This window comes from Limulus polyphemus, unplaced genomic scaffold (assembly GCF_000517525.1).
Source record: "Limulus polyphemus unplaced genomic scaffold, Limulus_polyphemus-2.1.2 Scaffold246, whole genome shotgun sequence".
NCBI classification, from domain to species: domain Eukaryota; kingdom Metazoa; phylum Arthropoda; class Merostomata; order Xiphosura; family Limulidae; genus Limulus; species Limulus polyphemus.
The window spans coordinates 525,907-551,760 of record NW_013665856.1 but is presented as its reverse complement, the minus strand read 5'-3'; the positions used below and the strand labels follow the sequence as shown (position 1 = coordinate 551,760).

General features: G+C 29.8%; 1 protein-coding gene and 1 long non-coding RNA gene across 8 annotated transcripts in view; one reads left to right on the top strand and one right to left on the bottom strand.

Moving 5' to 3' along the window:
* The window catches only part of LOC111085127, a 43,949-nt gene extending 25,765 nt beyond the window's left edge, over positions 1-18,184 (top strand). For 2 of the 4 annotated variants that reach the window (XR_002609971.1, XR_002609970.1), the window contains exons 3-5: positions 6,853-7,049; positions 9,272-9,480; positions 15,813-18,184. This is a non-coding gene — a long non-coding RNA (uncharacterized LOC111085127). The remainder of the gene's footprint in view (positions 1-6,852; positions 7,050-9,271; positions 9,481-15,812) is intronic. The other 2 variants (XR_002609973.1, XR_002609972.1) reach the window with 2 other exon arrangements.
* LOC106478752 (cyclin-C-like) overlaps positions 1-25,854 on the bottom strand; it is an 88,613-nt gene that overhangs the window by 5,157 nt on the left and 57,602 nt on the right. For 2 of the 4 annotated variants that reach the window (XM_013939313.2, XM_022382397.1), the window contains one exon: positions 22,168-22,286. In XM_013939313.2, the coding sequence (XP_013794767.1) occupies positions 22,168-22,286 (119 nt within the window). Of the gene's footprint in view, positions 1-18,181; positions 19,477-22,167; positions 22,287-25,854 lie in introns of those variants that run through there. The other 2 variants (XM_013939314.2, XM_013939315.2) reach the window with 2 other exon arrangements.

The window sequence follows — 25,854 nt, the reverse complement described above, 5'->3', positions numbered from 1 at the left end:
TAACAATAGTAATAATTTTTTTTTCCTATATGAGTACACATAATACATGTAGTTCTACAGAGAGTAATTCATGACCAAAGCATTATTTAAGCAAAATATTCATTAATGAGCACTGGAATGAAAAAGTTAAAGGGGTTCATAGGTTTCCACATTAAATGAAATTTTTCAAGCATTTGCTAACAAATATTTCCTTTAAACTTTGCCAAAACATGAGGTACCCAATGAATGACTTAGGGTAGAATGGTCATTTTGTAGTTTGCCTGTTACTAATAATTTAGACTATTTATTATTAATTGTAATTATTATTGTAAAAATTTTAGCAGTTGTTCTGATTGTAGACGTTGTTACATTATGTGCTATCATCCTGGTACTAGGCTTGTAGAATAAATTACTGTGCATATGTGCAAGTGTATTAAAAAAGATGACTCAAGTAAGCAAAACAAAATGTGAAAGATGAACCAATTTTAAAAATTAATTTTTTCTTTATCAGTACAGATTTCTGCATTTAATATAGAACTCTTCTCACCCATGCTCATTTCTTTTTCATCCTGGGAACTAAAAACCTTTTAATATAGAATTCCTAGATTTTCATTAAACAAGCATTTATGGAGTACTGAGTTTCAATTTAATAAGTTAAAGTATGGATAGAGCTAAATGGCAGTGATAACACATAAATATTTATTTTGAAGATGCAACCTTTGTAACATCAACAAAACAGCTTTTTAGATATATATATATTTATTATTGCTACATGGAATAGTCTGATGATTATTATATACCACAAAACTGCATTTTAATTACATTTTTTTTATGAAACTGTAACAATCTCACTATCTGTGCACTTAGTTACCTATGTTTTTAAGGTAATCTTAAATAAAACTACTGCAAAATCATTATAATTTGATTGTATTATTCTATGGATTTTAAAACCAAATTTCTTAATTCTTTTCGTCTTTCTAGAGTTCATTATCCTAAAAACAATATTCACAACATAAAACTGTCTTTAAATTGTTTATTTATTTTACCTTTTGTTTTTAGTTTCTTGTTAATAAGCAGGCAGAAACAGAATTGTCGAATGTGCATTCTTTTAGAATTTGAAATAACTGATCAAATCAGGAAACTGTTGATGTCATAAATGTTGGCTTTTGATAAGTAAATTTGCACGTGAAAACACAGATTATAACATTTTATTCACATAATTTGTAATTATAATAAGTATGATATGTTTTAATAATAACATTAAACTTTCAATCTGTAGTGCATATGAATTATGAAAGTTCACTTGCCTATTAATAAAAGCGTGATATTGTTACCAATTGTATTACTGTTTGCCTTTTAGTCAGTCTCAGTAACTGAGTAGAAATGTTAGTAAACAAATCAGTAGCTCTTGCATGTGCTAATGAAGTAAATTGTTGCCAATCCTTATAGGTAGATTTAATATTTTGCTATAATTTCCATTTTTGAAAGAACTAACTTATTTTATGAAAATTTACTGACTCGAAAACTACTGTATAATACAAGGCAGGTTATATATGTGTATATATATACATGTAGGGAAGAATCCAAGGCTTAAGATGTACAATGCCAAGAACTTGCATTATTATATCAAAGTATCTTAGCCTAATGCATGAAAGGTTTAATGTTGTGAATATTTCATTATTGAAAGTCTTAATTGATGCACGTGAAATTATAGTCTAGTTTCTGTTGTAAATCTGGCATCAAAGCAGGGTTGTGCTAAAAAAATTTGCCAAATAATTTTTCTTTTTGCTGATAAATTCCAATATTTACAAAGTAATTGGCTACTTATGAAACAGTATAATTATTTCAAACTGTTTTCCTTCCATAAAACAATTTATTTTAAAGATGACTTATATTTTGTTTGTCATTGATCTCAAACCCTTATTCATTACCTGTAGGTAACATAAAATTTTTATTCTTATTCTATTCGTTAATTTAAACCATAGCAAGAATTTTGCAAATCCATGTGAGTTTCATTTAGTTCTTGAGCTTCAAATGAATCCCAACTAACATCATGTTTCTTACTGTGATAATATGCATTGTATAAATGGAATCACCTAAGTAATGACTTGTTTTGTAGTACCATTTGACATTATATACAATCTTGTTATGACCTGAAGATGCTGTAAGGGTTATAGTGTAGTAAATTAGTTAAAAATGGTATGATTCAAAATTATTTTACATTGAGGTTATTGTACAGAATATTTCATATCATCTCTGCTTTCCTTCAAAAAAACTTAATTTAAATTTTTTTTAAAATAAAGAGCTCTTATTCAAGAGCCCGTGCCAACTTGGTATACAGTTATTTTAAAATAATATGTGTTAAGTTAACAAAACATTTTATAAAAAATATTAAGAGATAAGACATTGAATTCTAATAAAACAACCTGTGATACTTGTATTATTTGGAGCTAGCAAAGTTACACACAACAGGTGCAGAATTTATTTTGTTTTTGTTCACTTCCTGTGGATTAAGGAATGGGGGGAGGGGTGTAATTTGCAAATATTAAAGCAATAGCAAGGGAGAAAATTAACAAAGTAGGGGATTTTAGAATCCCTCTAAAGCATTCCTAAAACCCCTAAAAATTGAATGATGGTCAAAGGTCAGGAAGTTGGAAAATGTTTGTCACAGACAAACAGACACAAGCCAATTTTTAGTACAGTTAGGTAAACGGTCTACAGATTTTTTTACTTAAAGTTCTAAGGTGTTACACTTAAAAATATCTAGTAAATTCTAAGATAAGAACATTGCATTACATAGGTCACATGAATTTAATATATCTTTCAGACTTTTTTTTTTATTAAGAAATGTCTGAACCAAACATTTTATTCAGTACTGCAGCATTTATGTTAAACACTTAACCTGTAAATGGTTGGTAAATAAACAATGGAGCACTACCAAATAAATCAATATTGTGTTCTCATTCACAATATTGGCATGCCCATGTACTCTTACTAGTACTCTTATTATAAGTACCAGAAATTGCAGGCTAAGAAGATTTGCAAGTAACTATAACAATTAAAAAAACATGCAATTTGCTGAAGCCAGTGTTTCAAGTACAGATATAAATTTAAGAATGCAAAAATTCCTACATACAATAATGATGAAGCTAGAGAAGAATTGGGTGTACTGTAAATAGTGATACTGTTTCTTCTACAGAAAACTGAAGATCAGGCTAGCCACTGAAGTCTCTCTAAACAATTTTATTGAATATATCTAAGCAATACACATAAAAAATGAGCTAATACGGAGATACAATCACACACTGTTAAATTAACTTCTCCTGTACATAGCCAATGATGAAGCTAGAGAAGAATTGGGTGGACTGTAAATAGTGGTAATGTTTCTTTTACAGAAAACTGAAGATCAGGCTAGCCACTGAAGTCTCTCTAAACAATTTTATTGAATATATCTAAGCAATACACAGAGAAAATGAGCTAATACAGAGATACAATCACACAGTTAAATTAACTTCTCCTGCACATAGCTACTGATTGCTTTGGAGAAGCTGAGTGCTACTGATACTCCCCTGTGGGAAGCTGAGTTCTGTCACTGACAAAATGAAGAGACCATAATATGGTAGTGTTGATGATAAAATGACTCGAGCATGTAGATATGGTATGGTTATAGAGCCTGAAGAGTATAGAAAGAATATTAATAAAATTGAAACAAAGCTGAGAGATCCATGTATAGTGATAAAGAGGATCAATAGTGTGTTGTAAAATACTGAGGAAAAGTAGACGTAGAAAGCCAAAGGGTGTTCATCAAGACCAAGTGTGTAAATGGTTAGAAAACAACTTATGGACTGTCAGTTTAAGCGATCAAATTGGTCACCGGACAAGTTAAGAACTTGTTTTTTGTCATGTACACAAATATTATTTATTTAAATTATGTTTTGCAGTGTTTACAGAGTACTAAAAATAAAGTTTTGTTTCCTAGTGTTAATTACTAAAAAGAAAAAAAAATTAAACAGGAAAAACAAGAAAGTATTTATGGAGGATATTGGAGCAAGAAATTATAAAGCTGGAATTTTACCGAGAAAGTGGTATACAAGAATGTTGTGGAGTTGTAGGTTCTTGTGTGTTTTTGTAAATAGGTATGTGATTTTTAAAAGGCCACCTTCTCACTTTATTGATCAAAAATAGACATGCAATATGCAAAAATTAATTGATCATCTGTTGTAGCATGTTAATGATGTAAATATTAATAGTTAGCCTTCCAGATTAAATCCAACAATTTTAATGGAAACTCCACAAATGTGTATTGGGTTGTACAAGTAAATGTCAGGAGGTGATGGTAGTCATTAAATAACAAATTGTTGGTTAACTAGTGAAGGAAAAGCAAATATCTTATAAAAATTAGAGAGAGAAATTCCATCTTTTATCTTCACTTAATCTCAGTTAGGCCCCCCCTCCCCCTCCCAAACTCACACTAAATTACAAAATAAATATGTTATTATCAATGTGTTTGTGGATTATCTTTTAATCCCACCAACATTATAATACATAACAGTAATGTGCATCAAGCAGGGATGTCTCATATGTTTACGGTGTGTAAAGATTAATTGTTGGTATATGTATAGTTCTGGTGATTATTTAGAATACTAGCAAACTCATGAGCCTACGGCCCACATTTACAGGGCTGCTATAATGCAAATTTAATGCTTGAACTATTATTTTGCACTTTTTTCAGTTCAATGATCATTGCTGCTTCAGTGAAAATTTAATTTCTTTAACAAAGTTATGAACAGTAATTAGTAGGCCAACCTATTTACATGCCCTAATGTAAATCAATGGGGTTTGCTTTGGTGGAATCCCTCTAAAAGTGTTTTCGTGTAACACTCGGGTTTTCTATGGGGTTGGATGAAGTTTTATTTTTGTGCAAGCCTCAAAGGCCGAGATGATTCATGTGGCACCACTTAGAAGTTGGTGGGACCAGCAGTTTAGGAGGAGTTATGTGATACACGCAGTCACTGAATCTTATTATATTAAAACTTGATAAATGATCATGAATGTCCTTTAGCAATACTGAAATATAGAAATCTTTGATTCCTTGTACTTTTTTTAAGAGAAGAAACATTTCTTAGTCATTATTTAACCAAGTGTAAGTTCTAACTTCATTGAAAACTTCATTATAAATTACTATCAGTAATAAGAATTCATTAAAAAAAGGTTAACCCATAAAGTTACATTGGTAATAATTCTCTCCATGATGAAAAGCAATACAGCATCTTGTTGGACTTAATTTGATAAATGGTTACTATCGAGTTTTGCAAATATAATTTGTACAATTACATGTAGCTCTAAAATATCTTGACTGTAACTTAACAAAGTATGTCATCAAAAGCTCCCATTTTCTACCACTTAAAAAAATATTTCTGTATGAAATAGTTTCAGCTTAGCTTTCTGTTATAAGTGTATAATCACAAACCATGGATACCATCATATCAAACATGTTTATTATATTTTACTATTTTTCAGGAATTTCCATTTAATGAATCGTCAAAAGAGATAGGAGAGTTATTCCATACTTTATTTATAATTTATTCATAGTTTATATGCTCTTAATGTGTACTATTCAATGTGCAAATTCAGTTTCTTAAGTGAATTAATTAATGAAAAAATAAAATTATTCATTAAATTAGGAATTTTTTTACTTTGTAATCAGACATTTAAACCAAACATTTTCCCACTGGCATGCAGGCCAGTTGAAAGATAAATTATTTTCTAAAATACATCTTTGTATGATTGAACAGTCCGAGGTTGACATTTGAGTACTCCAATGTACTTTCTTTAGCCACAAGACATATAAGAAAATAACTTAAACCCAAGAAAGCACCATCTTTAAGAAGGATGTTACATGTGCCATCTCTTTTCTGCTTAAGATATCAATAAAGAATAAGCAACTTATGAATTTATGCAATTTGCTAAAGAATCAGTTGTTTAAAAATCAGTAGCAATCATATGTTACAGAAATGTTTAGAATATCAATTTTGATGATCCACTCATAATAAAAAAAAAGATAACTGTTATTCCAAGGTTTCTTTCCTATATGTCCTCTGATGAAATTATGCAATATAACTTCTACCAACACCTAAATGTGTGTGTGTTCAAATTCTGATAAATTTTGATGAAAATTGATAGGAAAATGTTAGTAAAAGCAGTATCTGTGTTTTTACCAAGGCTTTTTTTTCCCATGTAAAGACTGTGTAGTAAACTGTAAAACACTGAGTTACCAGTGTTTAATTTGTCTATATTTCTTCTTTTTTTATGTGCTATATAGCAGAATGTAGACAAAATTCATATATTTAATATCATTTCGTTCTGTAAACACAAGAATTCAATAGTTGATAGCAAGTATATTAGTATATTTATTATCATTTTGATCTGTAAACACAAGAACTTGATAGTTTACATCAAGCTTACAGCATAGCATTATTTACTATTCATAATACTGTTAAAAAATAGTGTAGCTAACAGAACTTTTATTTTTATATTTATTAACTTACTATTTTATATTGTTATGTATATGGGTGAAAACTGATGGTGTGTTTCAGTATGCAAATACATTCAGGGGCTTCTAAGTTATACATCTACTGTTGATGTAGTTTACTGGTGGCATGTTTACGAAATAAAACTTTTTTATATTAATCAGTTAGTTAAAAAAATAATTGATGTATCTAAATTTTAGTACTCAAAGAAGTTGAGTATTTTTTGGGAAGCAAAAGTATAGAAATCAGTGTTTGAATTATTGTACTGTAGTAGTTTTAATTTCTTTATTGGAATCCATTCATAAAAAGCTGAACCAATTAAACATTTTATTTGTTCCTACAGTAGGTCTACACAACTAAAAATGCCTGTACCTTCAAGTGTAAAGAAAGGAAATTCTCTTAGTTACCAGAAGAGAGATTTTGAAAATGATCCAAGCAACTAAGTACAATTTATCACCACTGGAAAACTGCTAACTATTCATGAAAGATGAATATACAAGGCCTTTAACAACAACTTAAGACTAGACTGTCATCTAAGTGGTAAGTGTTCTCTTGCTGAAAAGCAAGATGCAAAAAAGAGTTCCATTGATATTTAATCCTAAGTATATGTAAATCATGTAAGTTATCTATACCTATTATCATTATGAAAAATAAAAGGCTATTAATAATACTAATTACCAAGAACTATTAGCTTGTGGTTGATAGACAAAATTTTGCAAGGTTATCATCATCCTTGAAGCATTTATTAGTGAAGTTTAAGGCTTTCATTTGTTGTAGAAAATTTCTTGCTGATATTGTACTAGCTTATACACTAATATTTCACCTCAGCTAACTATTACTTGTAATTTCTTTGTAGTTTTTCTTGGAGTACAAATATATAATCAAACAATTTTATTTCCTCCAAAATTTATTTTATTTTATTAGTTGAACATTTTTTTTTTTGGTTAGTAATGATTAAAAATATTTAACACATCCTTGGTGCTTTAGAATGTTTTATAACATGTTAGGTATCCAATTTAATAAGTGGTAAAAGGCTTGATATTAATATTTTCAATATCTGTATGTACAGCTGATTATACTGTACATAGGCAGCTTAATTTTTTGTCTGTGTAGAGCTTTCTTGACATGTCATAATTACTGTATATAAAGCTAATGTATAGGTAAAGCAGGTGACTTCATTCTCTTCTGTTGAGTAAACCAATGTCAAACTATTTAAAGGTGCTAATAATTCTAATTTTTCTGATCTTATTCATATTTATGTTACACCATCAGAAGTAATGTACTTAAATTCCTGTTTGTTCCGTTTCCAACTTTTTTATATCAATTAGTTAGTTAAAAAAGTAATTAACTGATGTATCTAAATTTTAGTACTCCTCTGTTTAAAATCATTCTAACAATCAAAGAAGTTGAGTATTTTTTGGGAAGCAAAAGTAGAAATCAGTGTTTGAATTATTCAACAGAAAAGTTGCACTAAAATATTTGAAAATGTCAGTGTGCCCAAAAATATTCCTTCAGTTTGAATTATTTTGATTAAAAAATTGTTTAACTATAAGAAATTACAAACGTTTTGCATTTTTCCTTGTTACAAACCATTCAAGTGAAGTTAAAACTAACCATAGTGACATTACTTAATAAAAATGCTTTGTTAAGTTTTAGATTTATTTTGTGGTCAAGTTGATAAATGTTAAAAGTGCAGTAAGTTACAATCATGAGTTACAGCTGGTTAATGGCAAAGATATCCAACAGATAAAAAAAAATGCATTCTATCTTTATAAGTAAGAATGTAAGAACAATATATTTAGTTAGCTATACTCATTACTAGGTTGATTTTTAGTTCTAATCTACATAGGTAGTTTGCTTTGTTTACAAGTTAATATTGATTGAAAAACAAAATAAAATAGACTGAAAAAACATATAACTGAGTCATTCCACATCAACTAAATCAGAGGGCCATTTTTCTGAGATTGTGCTTATTATTTGTTACTTACTAGTAATAATAAACCTATTAATAAAGTTATATTTGTTTCAAGTAGAAGGGGTATGTAAAATATATTAATTTTATATTACCAGCAATACAAAGCCTTATAAATAAACTTGTTATACAAAACTCATATTTCACCAAAATGTACAAATTTTGAATGTCTGTGTATTCATAACACAACTAGAAAAATCAAAAATTAATTTTCAAAAACATATCTGAAATCTGATATGAGCTTCCAAGTAAATTTCTAAATTCACCCAAGTTACTCAAATTTCTAAGCATGACCATTTTTTATATATTTTGTAAAATAGATTCAAGTGAATAAACAAATGGAGTAAATGTCTGTACACTGGGGTGAGGGGTGGTATACAAAAATATAAGTTATTTAAATTTGAAAGACCCAACCAGCTCTCTAAATTGTTTATAGAACTTAAAATTATTTTTAAGTAATTCTTCTATACTCAGACTGTGTAACTTGAAATAGAGAGTAAACAGATTTGCATCCAGTCTCTTATTTACAACTATTTTTGAAACATAAGATCCCCTGACAAGAATGCTGGTGGTAGGCTGTATCTTTGCACATGATAGCTATAAGCAAGGTTTATGTTGTGGTGAATTTTCAGTTTTGTTCAACAGTACCATACTTTTTGAAGATTGATCTAAACATGTAATTATTTTCAACTAATATTTTTATATTTCTAACACTGGCATTTCCACTGCATGAAAAGAAGTCTGGATGTGTCAAATTAAGGGTTCTATGATTTTGTTTTGTACCAATAAGTATCCAAAAACTGAAGACAAGCATCATATCAACTAGTGTTGAACAAATGGGTGCCTTGAAAAACAAATCTACTTGACCTATTGGTTCTAGCGTATGAGACCAAAGAGATCAAGTATTTCTTTATGTATAAACGATATGAAGCTTTGTACCTAACTGAACATGTTTTCAGCTCATGGTGCACAGTCTACAGGAGGAGTGGAGACTTTCAGGTATGTATTTTGATAGAATTGTAAAATAATTTTCAGTAATTTAACTTTCTTGTAAAGATTTGTTACTCTGGTAAGAGACTTAAAAAATATTTTCAGGAATTACTTTTCCTATTTTTCTGGTTGTGTTATGGATGTAATCATGAGGAATTATGTGACTAAATGAGGTTTTCATGCTAACATAATAAAAGTTGTTCAATTTGTTGAAATTTGAAGTTTATGTATAAAATATTTATGTATTTATAAGATTTGAAATATTGGTGCATATTCCCTCTATTTTCAACAATTATATTTTTCTTAATATTGGATTTTGTACAGTTTTTATAAATACAGCATTGTACAAGTACACAAAACATCAAATATTCATTGAATTGATAAGAAATAAACCATTTTCCAGTATTGTCTACTCATCAGTGACACTAGCTTTAACAAAGAAATATGTTCTCATTTAAGAGTTTATCACCATACATGTATATAACATCTAAAATAACATCTTATTTCGACTTTGAGTGTATACCAAATACCAGCAAAGAAATATGAAATACTGTGTGTGTGTATATACATATATATATATCACTATACAAGCCTCCTAACAAAGAAGGACAAGTACATCAGTTAACCCTGTATTAATCAATTACTTAAAACAGATTTCTCACTGAGAGAAAGAAAACAAAGTGATCATTCAGTCATATTCAAGGCTGTTTAAAAAATACATTAAGGAAATACTGTGGTTGACAATCATGTAATAAAAAAATGTTTTGAAATAAAGTGATTGTAAAATAAAGAAAACTAGAATTTTTACTACATCAAGATTATAGTTTCTTATCTGATGAGACCAGATTAGTTAACCATCTGTTTGATAGATGCTGATAATGATGTCTCATCTGGTGATAATCTATAGTTTCATTAATAAAAAATATAAATTTTGCCTAAATGATTTTCTGTTCAATCCAAATCCATGAAATCACCATTATTTACACAAAGTCAAAGTTGACATCACCATCAAATCAATGTCAAACATGAACAGAAACATATGTTTTTGGAATGTTTAGGGCTAACTTTAAAAAAAAGGAATTGGAGTTACCATTGAAAACTTAACACTAAGCAAAGTTTTCTGTAAAGTCAACAAGAAATTGAAACAATATTTCTGAAAATTGATTCTGACTAAATGATGTTCATTATAAAGAGTCACGCTTGAATTTAATGTGATAGATATCAAAAATCACTACACTAGTGATTTGTAAAAAATACTATTACTACTACTTGGGGAAGAATATATGACACATTGTATAATGTTTACATATGCTTTACATATAATTCTGAATAACTGCATTGCAATTATATTTAATATACCTGTCTATTAAGGTAACTTCTTCCATTAATAATTATCATACAAATCTCACAAGATGTTTGCTGCTCAGTTACTTAGGACATTTGAAATAAAAATGTAAAACATTCTCAAGTCATCACAAGCCACAAAATTAAATAATATATAAGCTTTCAATGTCATCATCTGTTAAAGATAAACCTCAATAAAAAATTCTTTATTGTAAGGTAGAACTACTATAATAAAGAAGTTATTAGTTTTCGAAACTTTTTTTTTATATACTAATATGAAAATATTGTTATGGAGTCAAATTAAACCTTAAAAAACAAAACAAATTCAAACTTCATGTAATATTTAGAACCTGTAACTGTCTTAAAAAAAATTTATTTGCACAAAAGCATTGTTACAGTTGTTATGCAAATATTGCAAAATATTAACAGTGCTTAAGTATTAATGTTCTTTCAAGTACAATTTTACTGAATGGAATGCTAAAAATTGTTATTTAATGTTTTAGTTACTCGTGCTTAAAAACTCAAAGTTTGATGCATTTTGTCAAAACATGTTTGCAGTTTGCACCATTGGTTAGAAATTTCTCAGTTTCAGAAAAATACATTTTCACTGACATACAATGATTTTTGTAACGAAAACATGAGTTATAAGTAATTTGATGTGTTATCATTTGTAATTTATTTTTAACTTCTCATTAAGAGATATAGAAGGACTAACTGTTTATTATGTTTCTTACAGATTTATAACTGTTTTGGTGAATTCTTTAAAACACACAGGATCATGTTACATTAAGGATTTTACCAATTAGAACACTTATATGGAGGTTAATGTTTAACACACACACACATATACATGTAAATATGTGCATACACACACACACACACACACTATGTATTAACAAAAGTATTGGGATAGCATATCCCCAGATGGTAATGGGCATGTCGTCACTGAATTTACATACAATCCATGGTGTACTGCTTTATAAGGTTTATGAAGATTTTCAACTGTCACAGCTAACAAAATATTACAAGAGCTGACAGACAATCAATAAGTAGTAGTTCCTGGATGCAGCACTGGTTGTATGAGTGTTGAAGACATTTCAAGCCTTCAACTTTGTACCCAAATCCATTGTGGGTAATGTACTGGACGATTATATTAATTGGATAATGTGAAGTGCCTAAAATTAAGAAAAAATTATGAACTGAAACTTTACATCTGTACTGAATGCATCATCAAGGACTGAAAGATGGCATTTCATCCTGCTAGATCTCATATACAGGCTGTAGCCCATAACTTGCTTATCAGTGCTATGCATATAAAGTGATGCTTTGAGAGTTGGAACTGGAGGGGAAAAAAGCCAAATCATTATTTGGGGTGATGGTCTTCTATTCATATAACATTAAAGGACAGCAAAGGACCTTTTGGCCCACCTAGGCCATCCCATCCACTAAATTAAACACCAAGAAACTCAAGTCAGCCTTTATAATTCAAATATTTATCAAGATTTTCCTTTAACTTCCTTCATTTAACTATTTACCATATCTTAAAAGAATTAAAATTTTTTAACAATCTTTTGCTACTTAGTATTTTCCATGTAAAAATGCTGAATGAAATAACTTTTAATTAAAATATTTGTTCAAATTAATTAAATAGGTTTCAGTTGCTTCAGTAACATTCATACTTCATATTGTAGGTCATTGAAAAACCATTTTAAGCATGGAAAGCATAAACATAATTTATCAATATATGGGCCATCATGTGAAGGAAAGATAGTACCATTGTTATATATGTGGAGTTACAAATTAGAAAAATGCCTTTGCAAATGCAATTAAATCTGTCAAACATAGCAAGGAAGCATAACTGTGCAAATAAAAATGTGAAACAGTACACATTATACTGTATTTTTAGTTACTTTTGTTGAGACAAAAATTCAGGTTTAAAGAAATAGCTGTATAGGCCTTTCATTCCAATTAAATAATCTAGATACTTTATGTATGAAAATTATAAGTGTTTTCAAAAATTAATAGTTTTTTCATTTCCTATATTATTCCAATTTCTATGTTGTGAATGCTTAAAATCATCACTGTTTAAAGTTTAAAAAATTTGCTTGATAATGGTAATACTTAACTTAAAAAAACAACACTAGATTTCATATGTGATAATGAATTAAATTGTTGAATACACCTGTCAATATTCTCAATATTGTACTTTTAAATTTCCAGTAATTAAATAACCCTTCTAATGAAAGTTTACTGACATCAATACTTCTGTAGAAATAGAAACAGTAGGTGATGTTTATCTACTTTAAGAATTTGTGTTTTATGAGAGAGAGATCTAAATGGAATCAAACTTGGTTTACCATGATGGTGAGCCTGTGATGACTAAGAATTACCTAAGTTAATTTTAGGCAGTCATTCACCTAATTATTTAATGAAACAAGTACAATCCCTTGCAAGACATTTCATAAAAATAATAAATACTTGAAATATATGTATGTGTGTGCATATGTATAATAGTAGATTCATACCAGGTGATGAGCCATTATCACAGGCTTAATCATATGTTAGCATAAAAATGAGAAAAAAACAATATCAGCAGCTGTTGTTTTTTTTCTAGTACAATACTGCTTTGAATACAAACAGGTATAACTTCACATTTGTCAAAACGATAGTTAAACAATCAACAGTATGAACTTTTTTGTGCATTATGCTAATACAAGTAACTAAGTTTGCAATTGATACATTGCATTCTTCAGCATTAGAATCTACCATATAGAAATGAATAAAAAACCTATAACCTGAGCACTTTTGAAAGGTGGACCTTTCTTTTTCAGGGCAAACTCTTGGGCTATAGGGTTTTTATTCATTTCTATCAAGACTTCTTGAACCTGTGTTTTTCTAACATCAAGAATCTACCATATGTAAGTTAAATCCTGCCCTTTTTTTCTACTATTTTAAGGTACAGTCTTGTAATATGGGTAAATCTATTAATATCTGATATACCTTTATTAACACTCAAGTGAGATTTATAGGAAGGCATGAATAATGTCATAAGCAGTGATGAATTTGATGGTTTCTACAATAGGCCTGTAAAATGTTAACAATTTTTAATTATTTTAAAAAATAAAGTTTTTGATGATGAAATAATATGTAATTGAAACAAATGCATCATAATACTGCTTCTTTATGCTCTCTAGTCTATGGATTTACGACATACTAAGATATCTGACTGGGGATTAAAGTATTTTGAAAATTTACTTTTATTTACATAATTGGGCTCCCTTCCTCTGTTTGACTGACTGAATGATTTTTTAATTTCATCTCACATTCTATAAGTATGATATTATTCTTCCTTCACATTATACCACTGTCTGTGCAATGGCCCATGTATTAATTAGTAAAGTTTATGTTCTCCAAAGTAAAACTATAGACATTCATACACATCACTAATAAAAATGAAACATACATTTAATACAATACATTTCAATCAAATGAATTGTAATGTTTCAATTATAATAAATTAAAATATATTGATTAGCATTTTCACATTGTAATTTACCCAACAAAAAATAAAACTTTCACTGGGTAATATGCCAAATGTAACTACTACTTCAAACTGACTACATTCATATGCAATTTGTTTTTTATTTCAAGTATTTCTAAGTGAAATAATAAGAAAATTGAAAATATTTCATATTGCCTATAAGATATTCCATAAGCAATGGTTTAGACAGATTGATAAATAGCTTAAGAATACATAATTTTCTTAAAATTAAGCTCCAGTAAAAAAAAAAAAAAACTCTTATTCACAAATGGCACATCTGCATGAAAATTTTCAGAATTTGTTAATTTGTGCAGTGTCTGACTTGAGAACTTATTGATGTGATGCTTGACATTATAATTAACTGGACAAGTTAAAATAGTGATTTCTGAATTATATGTAATCCTGAAGATATTTAAACGTAATACCAACTTATCACTTTTATTTGTCTATGTTTATGGGACTACGCGGTTCATTCTGAATTATATAACACTATGTAATAATATTTGTAAAATAAAAACCACTGCATGAACTTTTGATGTCCAGTATGGGTATCTTATACAATATCATTTTAAACTTTATGTTGTAGTTTATTGTTTTCATTTTAATGTACTGTTAGTATTTAAAGTATTGGTAGTGTACTAAAGCTTACAAGTGCAAGATGACAAGAAACAGAGTATTACAAGTTCTTTTTTTTATATATATATAATACAAATAACTTATGGATGAATAAATCCTTAAATGTGAAACATACACAAAACAAAATCAAGGACCAATTTCTATCACCATCAATTTTAGCTAACCGGCTTGATGACTTATTTTTTGAGCATGTTATAATTTTACATCTTTTAACACCAACATTTAAAAATGCAAACTAAGCTGATATGTTATTGTCTTGTGCTCGTTAGATCTGCATATAAACATTTAACTTTATGCACTATTAACTTGCAAGCCTATTTTTGAAACATATGAATGTAATTCTGTTCAGTACCATAACTGCAGTATTTTAATATCCCTGGATTATTTTTTCTACTTTTTTTTTTAATAACGTAGAAAATTATAAGAAAACTTTTTTACATTATTCATAAACTTCAAAATTATTTGCATGCTGAAGTTACATCTGCTATTCTTGTAGACTTGTCATTACAAGAGTATAATTAATCTAAAGCTCATTTCAAGAAAAAAACAATTTCTATACTAACATGTAACTTCACCAAACATGATCATTTCTATATTTGATCCAAGAATAATACCTGTAAACTCACTCGTCTAGGAATGTGACATTATAATTTGCTTACTAAAAACTTCATTGTTATTTCAGTGACTATCTGTTAAAAATAAATAGGTGTTTCAAATAAACTCAGTAGCAGTATATTTTTTACATTTAAGCTGTATGTATTTATGGCAAAGCTACTAACCCTACTGCTGCTGTCTCTAACTTTTAAACTATTAACTAAAGGGAAGACAACTAGCCAGCAGCATCCTACCACCCATGCTAAGGGATTGACTGCAATTCATATAATGCACCTGGAAGTGTGGAGAATATATTATTATATCACATGGATTTGAATCGGGCTCACCAACTCTGAAATCCAGGGCTCTACCACTGCAGGGCCAACTTATGCTCAACAACGAATAGGAGCAATGTTTTGGCAAAATTTCTTCAAGGTTATATGGATAAATTGTTAACTATATTCTCCCCCTTACATTAATTTATAATAATTTCTTTACATTTTCTTGAAGAATCTATTTTTTCCCTTAGAAGCCATGATCATTTGTTAATGGATCTTAATGCAAGTGTTTGTTTTCTCTTTTTTTTTTTACATAGTTTCTATAAACTATTAATTGGTAGTTGAATAATATAAAAAGTTTGTATTTCTAGCATCTTTCTATTGACATGCTAATAGTATTGGTAATGTTTTACATTTTGCTCTTTGATGTTATGTGCAGTTTAAAAAATCATGGTTCACCTTCAATTACAGATGGGGTCAATATAGAACTGTTCAGATTTTTAAATATTATTTTTTTTTTTACATCAGTCCATCACTTTGATGATTAAGATTCACCCCCCCCCCAATTCCCAAGCACTTATAATGATCAGTGGAGCATCTCAGTACTTTCCCTATGATGCCTCAAATAAACATTATTCTCCTCAGCCTTTTTAATGACGCTATCATCATAGAACCTGATAATACATACTTATAAATATATTAAGTAAAGGCTTATGGCTCCATAAGTAATACATAGCAAATCCTGCTTACAAGGATATAAAGGTGAATAATTTCTAATAATGATAATTGATAGTGAAAATTACTTACACAAGTATTCCTAAACTTTGGTCATCCATGATAACTATGGTTTCTTGCATGTCTCCCCTCTTTTTTTAAATGAGTGAAACAGTGAGTTAAGTGACAAGATATAATACACATATACACATTAAAATGCTATAAGTGTTGCAGAAATTATTTATTATTTTCATTGATAAAAATAAATGCTTAATTCCGCATTATTGCACCAGTAACTCTACCCTAATTACTTTTGCCCTCCTGGGAGGCATGCCTCATAATTTAGAAAATGCTGTCTTACAACAACAACAACAAAACCACACACACACTACCAAACACTGCACTTAATTATGGCTAAAAGAAAGTACATCTTGCATGTAGCTTTAGCTTAAATAAAGTTGACATTTATACAGCCATTCACGATCTGTGTTTCATATTTGTTTACATGAGAAAGTTCTGGTTCCAAGGTTTAAAAATTCTTGCCTCCTCCTGATTTGTGCAGACATTATAACAAAATGTGATTTAAGTATTCATTTGAAAAATCCAGGTCAGAAAGAGCTTTGGTCTGTATTTCTCTTACACATTAGTTAACTTGTAATATCTTCTCATATATACACACACATAAAGCTGTGTCTGTCCATTATCTAACTCCTGTGTTGTTGGGCCAATTTCAACCCACTTTGTGGGATACTAGTTTGGAATAAGGGGCATATTAATGGGGGTTAACAATCCCCTCCACCCCTTATTATTGCTGTTATTGAGCATTTATTACTTTTGATGTAAGTTCACATTAATTACATTCATAGATGGCGCCATGTCTTTACACCAAAAACTTTATTGAATTTTCTATAAAACAACATATACACAGTGTGGGAGAGAGCACACAAACATCTTATGTATCTGAGAGAGCGCAGTAGCATTCTCTATGAAGGAATGCAGTGAAAAAAATGGCCACCACTACTGGAATACCACAAAAGCTCAGCTGAAGTTTCACCACCATAAATAAGGCTGATATGAAGAGCCATTTTTTGAGTTATACCCACTTCCTACTTTAACCCATGACCTTTCAACTTCAGCCTGTAAGACACTTATGCGGCCAATGACTGTTAATTAATTAATCATGTGAAACACCACAGAAGGACATTAAAAGCTGGGTGTTGAATGTGGGTAACAGAAAGATTTCAAGCAAAGATAAGTAATTTTGATGTATTCTTAATTGAAATAAGTACTTTTATTACAAAAATTGTGTATTTTTTAGACTGTAAATGTAACAATAATCTAGAGGATATGTATCTTTCATTACAGTGGGTTCCAGTAGATATTCGTACTTGGATGTGTACTCCTGAAATGTCACATTTTTGAGTAGCATTCTAGGGTGTATCTTTTCTTCAAAAGTAAGGTAAAATTGAAACTAGTCGTAATTTGCAAGAATTATCGATACAACTTTTATACACGTTTTAGCTTGTTATTTCACATGTAAGTGCAAGTTTAAAACTGAAAAAAAGTGTGTACATTTACCTTCAATAATAAAAAGATGCAACTGTCAGTTCTTCTCGAGATTTATTTGACAGAAAGATTTATACAGCAAACACACAAAGCTTTCTTACTAAGGTATTATCAGTATCACACAAATTTTCATTTACCATACAATTGTATTGTCTGTCTGGCAGCACCACCTCAGTACAGTTTTATACTACCTTTAATTATCTAATGTTCTTAAAACCACCTTCCTGTTATACACCAATGATTACCAAGACTTCATGAACTTTTGTTTCTCTGAAACTAAAAGGAATTTTTTATGCATACATTTCAGGAGAATTCCATGGGTGCCACTCAATAAACACACAATCCCACAGAAAGATTACATGTACATGTTTTGTGTAGTATTTTAGTTTAAATTCTTTTTTTCTTACAACAGCTGAATCCAATGTGTATGTGGGTGTGTACCAAATATTATATTTAAAATCTGTTTGGACTTCTCATTGTGAATGTTAAATACAAAATCAGTTAGATCAGGGAGCAAATTTAAAAACTAAAGTTATCAATGCATTTTTTTTTTTAACAACAAGAATATCATAATTTGTAAATCACAATTCTTTTAATAGCCAACTTAAAAATAAATGTTTTTATAATTTAGTGAATGGAATCTAGGATGCAACATTTTAGGCTTCTCATAATTTTCAAACATTTTCTGGAAAGAATTACATAACTTCTTGAAAACAATTATTTGTGAAAATATGAAATATTGTGTGTTTACTATAACTAATGACACCAATGTAATTTCTTGAAAATTTCTGGCACTAAAAACTATATCAGATGTTAGGAATAAACAAAAATTTTTGCTTTTATGATTTAAACATACTTAAAAAAAAATGAATATTTAAGCCATCTGTTCAGACAGAATGAATAACATCTACATACAAACCCAGTGTTACAAATACACCACTATACAATATTATTGTCCAGTAGTAGCATCAAACTGTGTACACCAAAAATTTAAAAGAGAATTACAAACTCAACCTTATGATATAATAAGACAAAAGCTGGGTTACGCTGAAACAGTTTGTGACTTGGGTAACTACAAACTGTTGCCTTGAATAACAAGAATGTAGTTTCTGTGAAGCTCAGGGATCATCTTGGTGACACCCACAATGCTCGATTCTCTGAGGGTCTTGGCTACAGGCAGTCATCTTGAATACTCAAGGTAGATTATTCTGTGAGAGGCTTGGATATCTACAACAAATAATTGTCTTAAATGTCCATAAGACAACTGGCTAGAACAGCCATGGGGTACTGTACTACAAGTATATGAGGCAGGAATGTTTTTCAGAAGGTAGTCTGAAATAACAATGCATGCAAGGAACAGCAGAAAAGGCTTTTAAAGAAACATGAATCAAATCTCAGTTTGATAAATCACAAACTCAATTATTTTTGTAACGACCAATACAAATTAAGACACTTATTCAGTCTTTAAGCTGTAGTTCTCTGAAAATGATAGTCAAATTTCTGAAAGAAGGATTATTCTGTGCATTTATTGAATATGCACAATCAGTTAGCTGAGAAAATCACAAAATGTCACCCTGTGATAGACTAGTTACTTGGAGGCTTTGTTCCTGAATAACTGTGAGTTAGCCCATATGAGAAACTAAAATAATAAAGCATGTTTTTAATTATTTTGAGTGAAAAATGTATTCCATTTTATACGTTTTTCAACTGTAATTAAAACCTTTGTCACAACTTCATTACTAAACATTTCATTATGAGCAGATATTTGTTTGAGTCCATACAAACTTTTCAAAAGGAATTTTGATTGTTTATGACGAAAATGGAATGGAATATTCATGTCATGATTTAAATAATTCATATTTGACATAAATATTATAATAAAAATAATTACATTTACATAAAATACAACTAAAACAACAACCTAAGAAAAATTATTTTACCCATATATAGTGTCCAACCCACCATGCTCTGTAAAAACCATGGCATAAATACAAAGACACACCAAAATGGTGTATTAGCAGTGTGAAAGATGCAAAATGTGATTTGAAGAAAAAATAAGAGGAGAGATTGTTGGGTAATGTAAATGTGGAAACTGATAATGTTAAATAGTCTCAGTGCTAGGTCATGTATAAGCTACTTTGTACTAGACCAATCAACACTATTAAAAACTTCCTAGTACACCATATGGAAAATGTCCATACTGGTTAAAAGCAGTGTCAAAACATTTCAAACATTCAAGTGTTATTTGTTACAAATATGAAACATGCCTGAAATTATTTTTGACATAAATTCATAGTGTTTTTTGCTGATTTCATTGTTGCCACTTGTAGATGTGCATTCTACTATCATGCTTACTTTTGGAAAGACAGGAACAGGCAAACTGAAAATCACCCCAAGGATGACTGGATCCATTCTGATTAGTGTACAACCACCAGTACCACATTCTTGATATTCTAGTCTGTAGAGTGAAGAAAGTCACTTCACCTAGTCTGTTGTTTTAAAGCACTGAGATGTGAGCAGTATTCAGTATGGAACCCACTTAAGAAGTGTCTGAAGAATTAAATACCAAAGGATATCAAGAGATCTTTAGTACACACATTGCAGTAGCCATGGCAGAGTTTTTGGTCAGCAGGTCAAAGTGTTGTTCGAAAAGGGGTAATTCTACCTGCCGTAAAGTATATGCTATTCATGCATGGTTAAAAAGTACTAATACCAACATGTAAAAATAATCTTTTTGAGCAAAAGAAATATAAGGCTTATACCATAAAATTATAATACGTTTGGACTTTTTGGTAAGCTATACACCACACTTTTTTATAAGCTACGTAACAGCTTATAGCAGTGAATGGCTTAAAATTTATGAGTAAAGAAAGAGGAAGAATAAAACATTACACACATACCCTTTTGCATTAAAGTCTTTGACCAGTTGGAATAAGCACTGTTGCTAAACTGAGTAAATACAACTTCTTAATGTGTCATGAAAGACTGTCTATAATAAGAGCATGTTTCTTGTAACTGTTCAGTGTTACCTAAAAATTAATTGTAGTTTTATATTTTTCTATTCCAAATGATCTCCAATATTAAACGAAAAGTATTATGTCTTTTTCTTTTTGCTCTCTTCTTTTGCCATACAGCAATCCAGGCTTATGAATTATAACTGTTATGAACCAACTTCTGTTGTACACCTTTTCTGTGATCTTAATATATATATAAACTGCATGACTGAAATATTCAAAACCATGTGATTATATATATCTGTATACATAGAAGATATAATTAAATGGATGGGTTATGTGATTTCTTTTGCAATTAGAAAAGGTAACAATTGAATAGATTCACTTTAAAGTATAATGATTAAAAAATTAAAAGCATGAATTACTAAGAAATACATTTTGTTTTAAAGGTTATTACTTATTATGGAGTCACAACTTCATTTTTGCACTAATGAATGGTACAAATCTGATTAGATCTTGTAACAAAATTCCTGTGAGTAAATAATTGCAATTAAAGATTTTAATGTACTCTTTAATCTGAGAAAAAATTATTATAGTCTGAAGTAGGAATACTACTGAAACAAATTGTGCTAAACTGAAAGTTGTTATTAAGTGAACCACTAGGTACTGAGGCATTTACTAGTTCCTTCAAGAACAATTCTACAAGAAATTTAAAACATCTATTCATGAGTGACTGAAGTATCAATAAGAATTTGGCTAAATGATTGCAAGATGTTGAGTGACTAGAGTACTGAGAAGTATTTGAGCAAATACAAGTAAAGATGATTTAAAAGAGATTATTACAGTAACAAAAACATTTAGCCAAAGAACTATAAAGTGATTCTATAAGGGACTAAAATGAACTTTTATGAAACTAAGGTGTCAGAAAGTAATGGACTGAATAAATGAAAAGTGTTTTTTGAGGGATTGAAAGATTGAGAAACATTTGGTTGAATGACTACGAGGTGGTTCTATGATCGGGTGTGACTGTGTAACAAAGATGAAGAGATGTGGGGTCAGTGAAGTTTACCTGGACGGCTGAGCCTTAGGCTTAGGCATCTTGGCCAGTAAGGCTGGAATTTCTTTCTTTTCATCAAAGTTTTTCCACAGATCATAAAGGTTCAGTATCTGACGGGTGATTTCCAAGATCTAGAAAACATGAAGTATACTTAAACCTACCAAATTACACACAATAAAGAAAATTAAAAAGAATATTAAGATTAATTACCAATTTATAACACTGGAATAAATTACACAGCCCAAAACACATGGGAACTAAATGTCTTGAATTAGCATCTTAATTACTTCAATCAAAAACACAAGAGATACATGTATTAAGAATATCTTAACTAGCACATAAGTATATACACCAAAGCTAAACAACTTCAGATAAAATATCTTGAGCTAATAAAACAATCACGTGTCTGAACTAAAGCACCAGAAAACTAAATGTTTAGGTAAAATATCACAAATAAGTACCATTACCAATTATCTCAACTACAATTAATTGGAAATAATCAATACTTGGTTTGCCCAGATTTACACTTGCCCCTTAAAAAAGTTAACTGTGTTAGCATAAGTATGACCATAAGATATGCATAAAAATGAAAGGGGAAAAAGTAAAAGGGTTATAATTTAATTTAGTTAATACTAGTCAAAAACTTTTTGGACTGAAGAAACATTGCACAAGAACTTTATCATGATAATTAAAATATGTAAGAATGAAATTCCCTTGAAACCCAGTTTTCCATTTCACAAACTGAAACCTTTTGAAACCATTACATTTAAATTGTTTGCTACATTGCTGGTCCTACAGTACTAAACCATTTGTTTCTTTTCTTTGGTTTAATATACTTATTGCAAGACTTGATTGTTCAAAATTTATTTATTACATGGTTGGCATTCTTAAGAAACAAGTTTTTCAAATGTTCAGGCTGTAATAATTTCTGTAGAACTTTGGGATGGTTTTTTTCAACCAACCGCATACTGTTTCCAATTAGTTAAGTCATTTTAAAGTTCAGTACTTTAAATTGAAATATTTCCAGATATTTTGTCCCAAGTTAACTTTGTATCCTTGTGTTAAACTATTAAAAAACTACCTCTTTGGGGTAATTGTATACATCATTTCGGTTATTTTATATTTAAGTGAATCATAAATAAAAAACTAAACATTAAGTTTCACATCACATAGTCACCTTCTTCAATAGTCATGCTAACAGTCACAAGTAAACACACTATAAGTAGCTACTCAAAGGTTTATAGGTTAGATTTTTGGATAACATACACAGTAGCTGATCTAAGAAAAAGAAAATTCAGAGAATTTTTTAGAAACTATATATTTATAAAAAAAAGTATGTTGTTATCAATCAGAAGAAGAATATTCCTACAATTTTCCTATTATACTCAACTTGTAATTACTTCAGTTTCATTGCAATTTGTACAAAAGTCAGCTTTATTTGTGATACAGAAAGGTAGGGAAACAGGAAATAAAACTAAAGTCTAAAGTGATAATGCCATTCCAGAGTAGCTTATGGTTATTTTACTTTACTAGCACCTTCGTGATTCATTAATATTAAATAAAGTTCTTATGACAATACTTATGCTGAATGATAGTACTTACATTCTCTCTACCAAATGCACTAATAATATATAGATTATTTTAATGTGTATAAAGAAGAAAATTTGATATTATCTTAAATAATTTGTAGTAGAACATCCTCTTTTTGTCAAAATTTTAGACACTGCCACAAAGGTAATGAAGAGCCAAATATCCAAAAAAGCATTACCATATTAAGACCATACATCTCCAAAGCATGTAACATAACATAATGTTTTGGGACAACATGGGACCTATTTATGAATATTTGAGTCCCCTAGTCCTAACTATTCTCACTGTTAAATATGAAAAAAGATGATGCAACAACACTATCAATTCCCTTTACAATCTTAAACACCCCAATCATATCCCCCTAACTCTTCTTTTTTCAAAAGAAAACAATTTGAGAGATTTTAGCCTCTCCTTGTATGACAACCCATTTATCCCAGGCATTATTCTAATAACCCTTCTCTGAACCTTTTCCAACAATTCAATGTCTTTCATAAGGTAAAGAGCTCAAGACTTATTAACACAGTATTTCAAATTTGACCTAACCAGTGATATGTACAATGAAATTATTACCTCTTTAGACTTGTATTCAATATTTCTGTAGATACCACCTAAAATCCTATTTGTTCTACCACTAGTAACAGCACACTGTTTGGATGGCTTTAGAGACTAATCGACTATTACACTAAGATCCCTTTCCTTCATAACACTGTTAATGTTATTGTTATGTATCTGCTTGTTTGTTAATTTCCGGTATAATTTCTTTCCGAAGAACTTCAGCGATACAAGTCCCTTCTTGAATAAAACTAGCTTATTCTTTTTTGATACAAACTTTTTGTAATACACAGAATTTCTACAGTCACTTTAAACTTAACCACCTTTATAACACATGCTATAAATCACAGTGATTCACACACTTTACTTACGGTGCCTACTGTTCGCTGGACTCATCTATCTCTTCACTCTATCTATCTCTGCCATTGCACTGGTTTTTCTCACCAGGCTTATATATACTAAAAAAGAGGGTGTCTAGCAAACACTCGGACATTCGTGAGGTTCCCCGATAACTCTAGAAACTCCAGCACGCACGCTCCCAGCGTCACGCGACTTCCACTGTCGTAATATTATTCTCATCCAAATTATACTTATATTTCAAATATGATAACCCACATGCATTATCTTGCATTTATTATAATTAAAACACATCTGCCATTTATTTGTCCAACTCACTAAATGCTCTAAATCATTTTGTAAATTAGCAGCATCTTCTTCACAGCTAGCAACACCTTAATATCATCTGCAAATTTAAGTAATTTATTGACTATTCCTTCATTATATGTCATTGATGTAAATCCAAAAGAGTAAAGGTCCTAAGACTGAACCCTGAGGTACCCACTTGTGACATTAATCCAGTTTGACTGAACTCCATTTGTAACAACCCTCTGCTTTCTTCCATCCAGCCACTCTTTTATCCAAGTGGCTAACTCATCCCCTACACCTATAGAGATAATTGTTTTTACAAGCCTTTTATGTGGCACCTTGTCAAATGCTTTCTGAAAATCCAGATACACCAAATCTAAACCCTTAGCCTCATCTACATAAGCAATAACTTTTTCAAAGAACATAAAAAGATTTGTAAGGCAAGATTTTACTTTAGTGAAACCATGTTGACTATCCAATAAAATTCTAAATTTTCTTAAATGACTTGCAAAGCATCTTTTAACAACTTTCCAGAACTTTTCCCACAATTGACTAATGGGTCTGTAATTACTGGGATAATTTGAAAGGAGGAGTTATATTAGCTAACTTCCAATCCTCTGGTAACTACCCACTATTGAAGGACTGACAAAAAAATAGTAGTAAGTGGCTTACATATCCAATCTTTAACCTCCTCCAAAACCCTTAGCAAAATATTAGGAGCCTTATCATTTTTTAAACTTCCCAATTTAATCTTAACTGACTCAGAATTAATGCAGTCATCTTGTTTGACCTCACTTCCATTTATCAACTGTTCAAGAATGGAGTACTGCTTAAATCTTTGTTAGTAAAAACCAACAAAAAAGACAAATTGAATAACCCAGCCATCTCATAATTATCAGATATTAGCCTTCC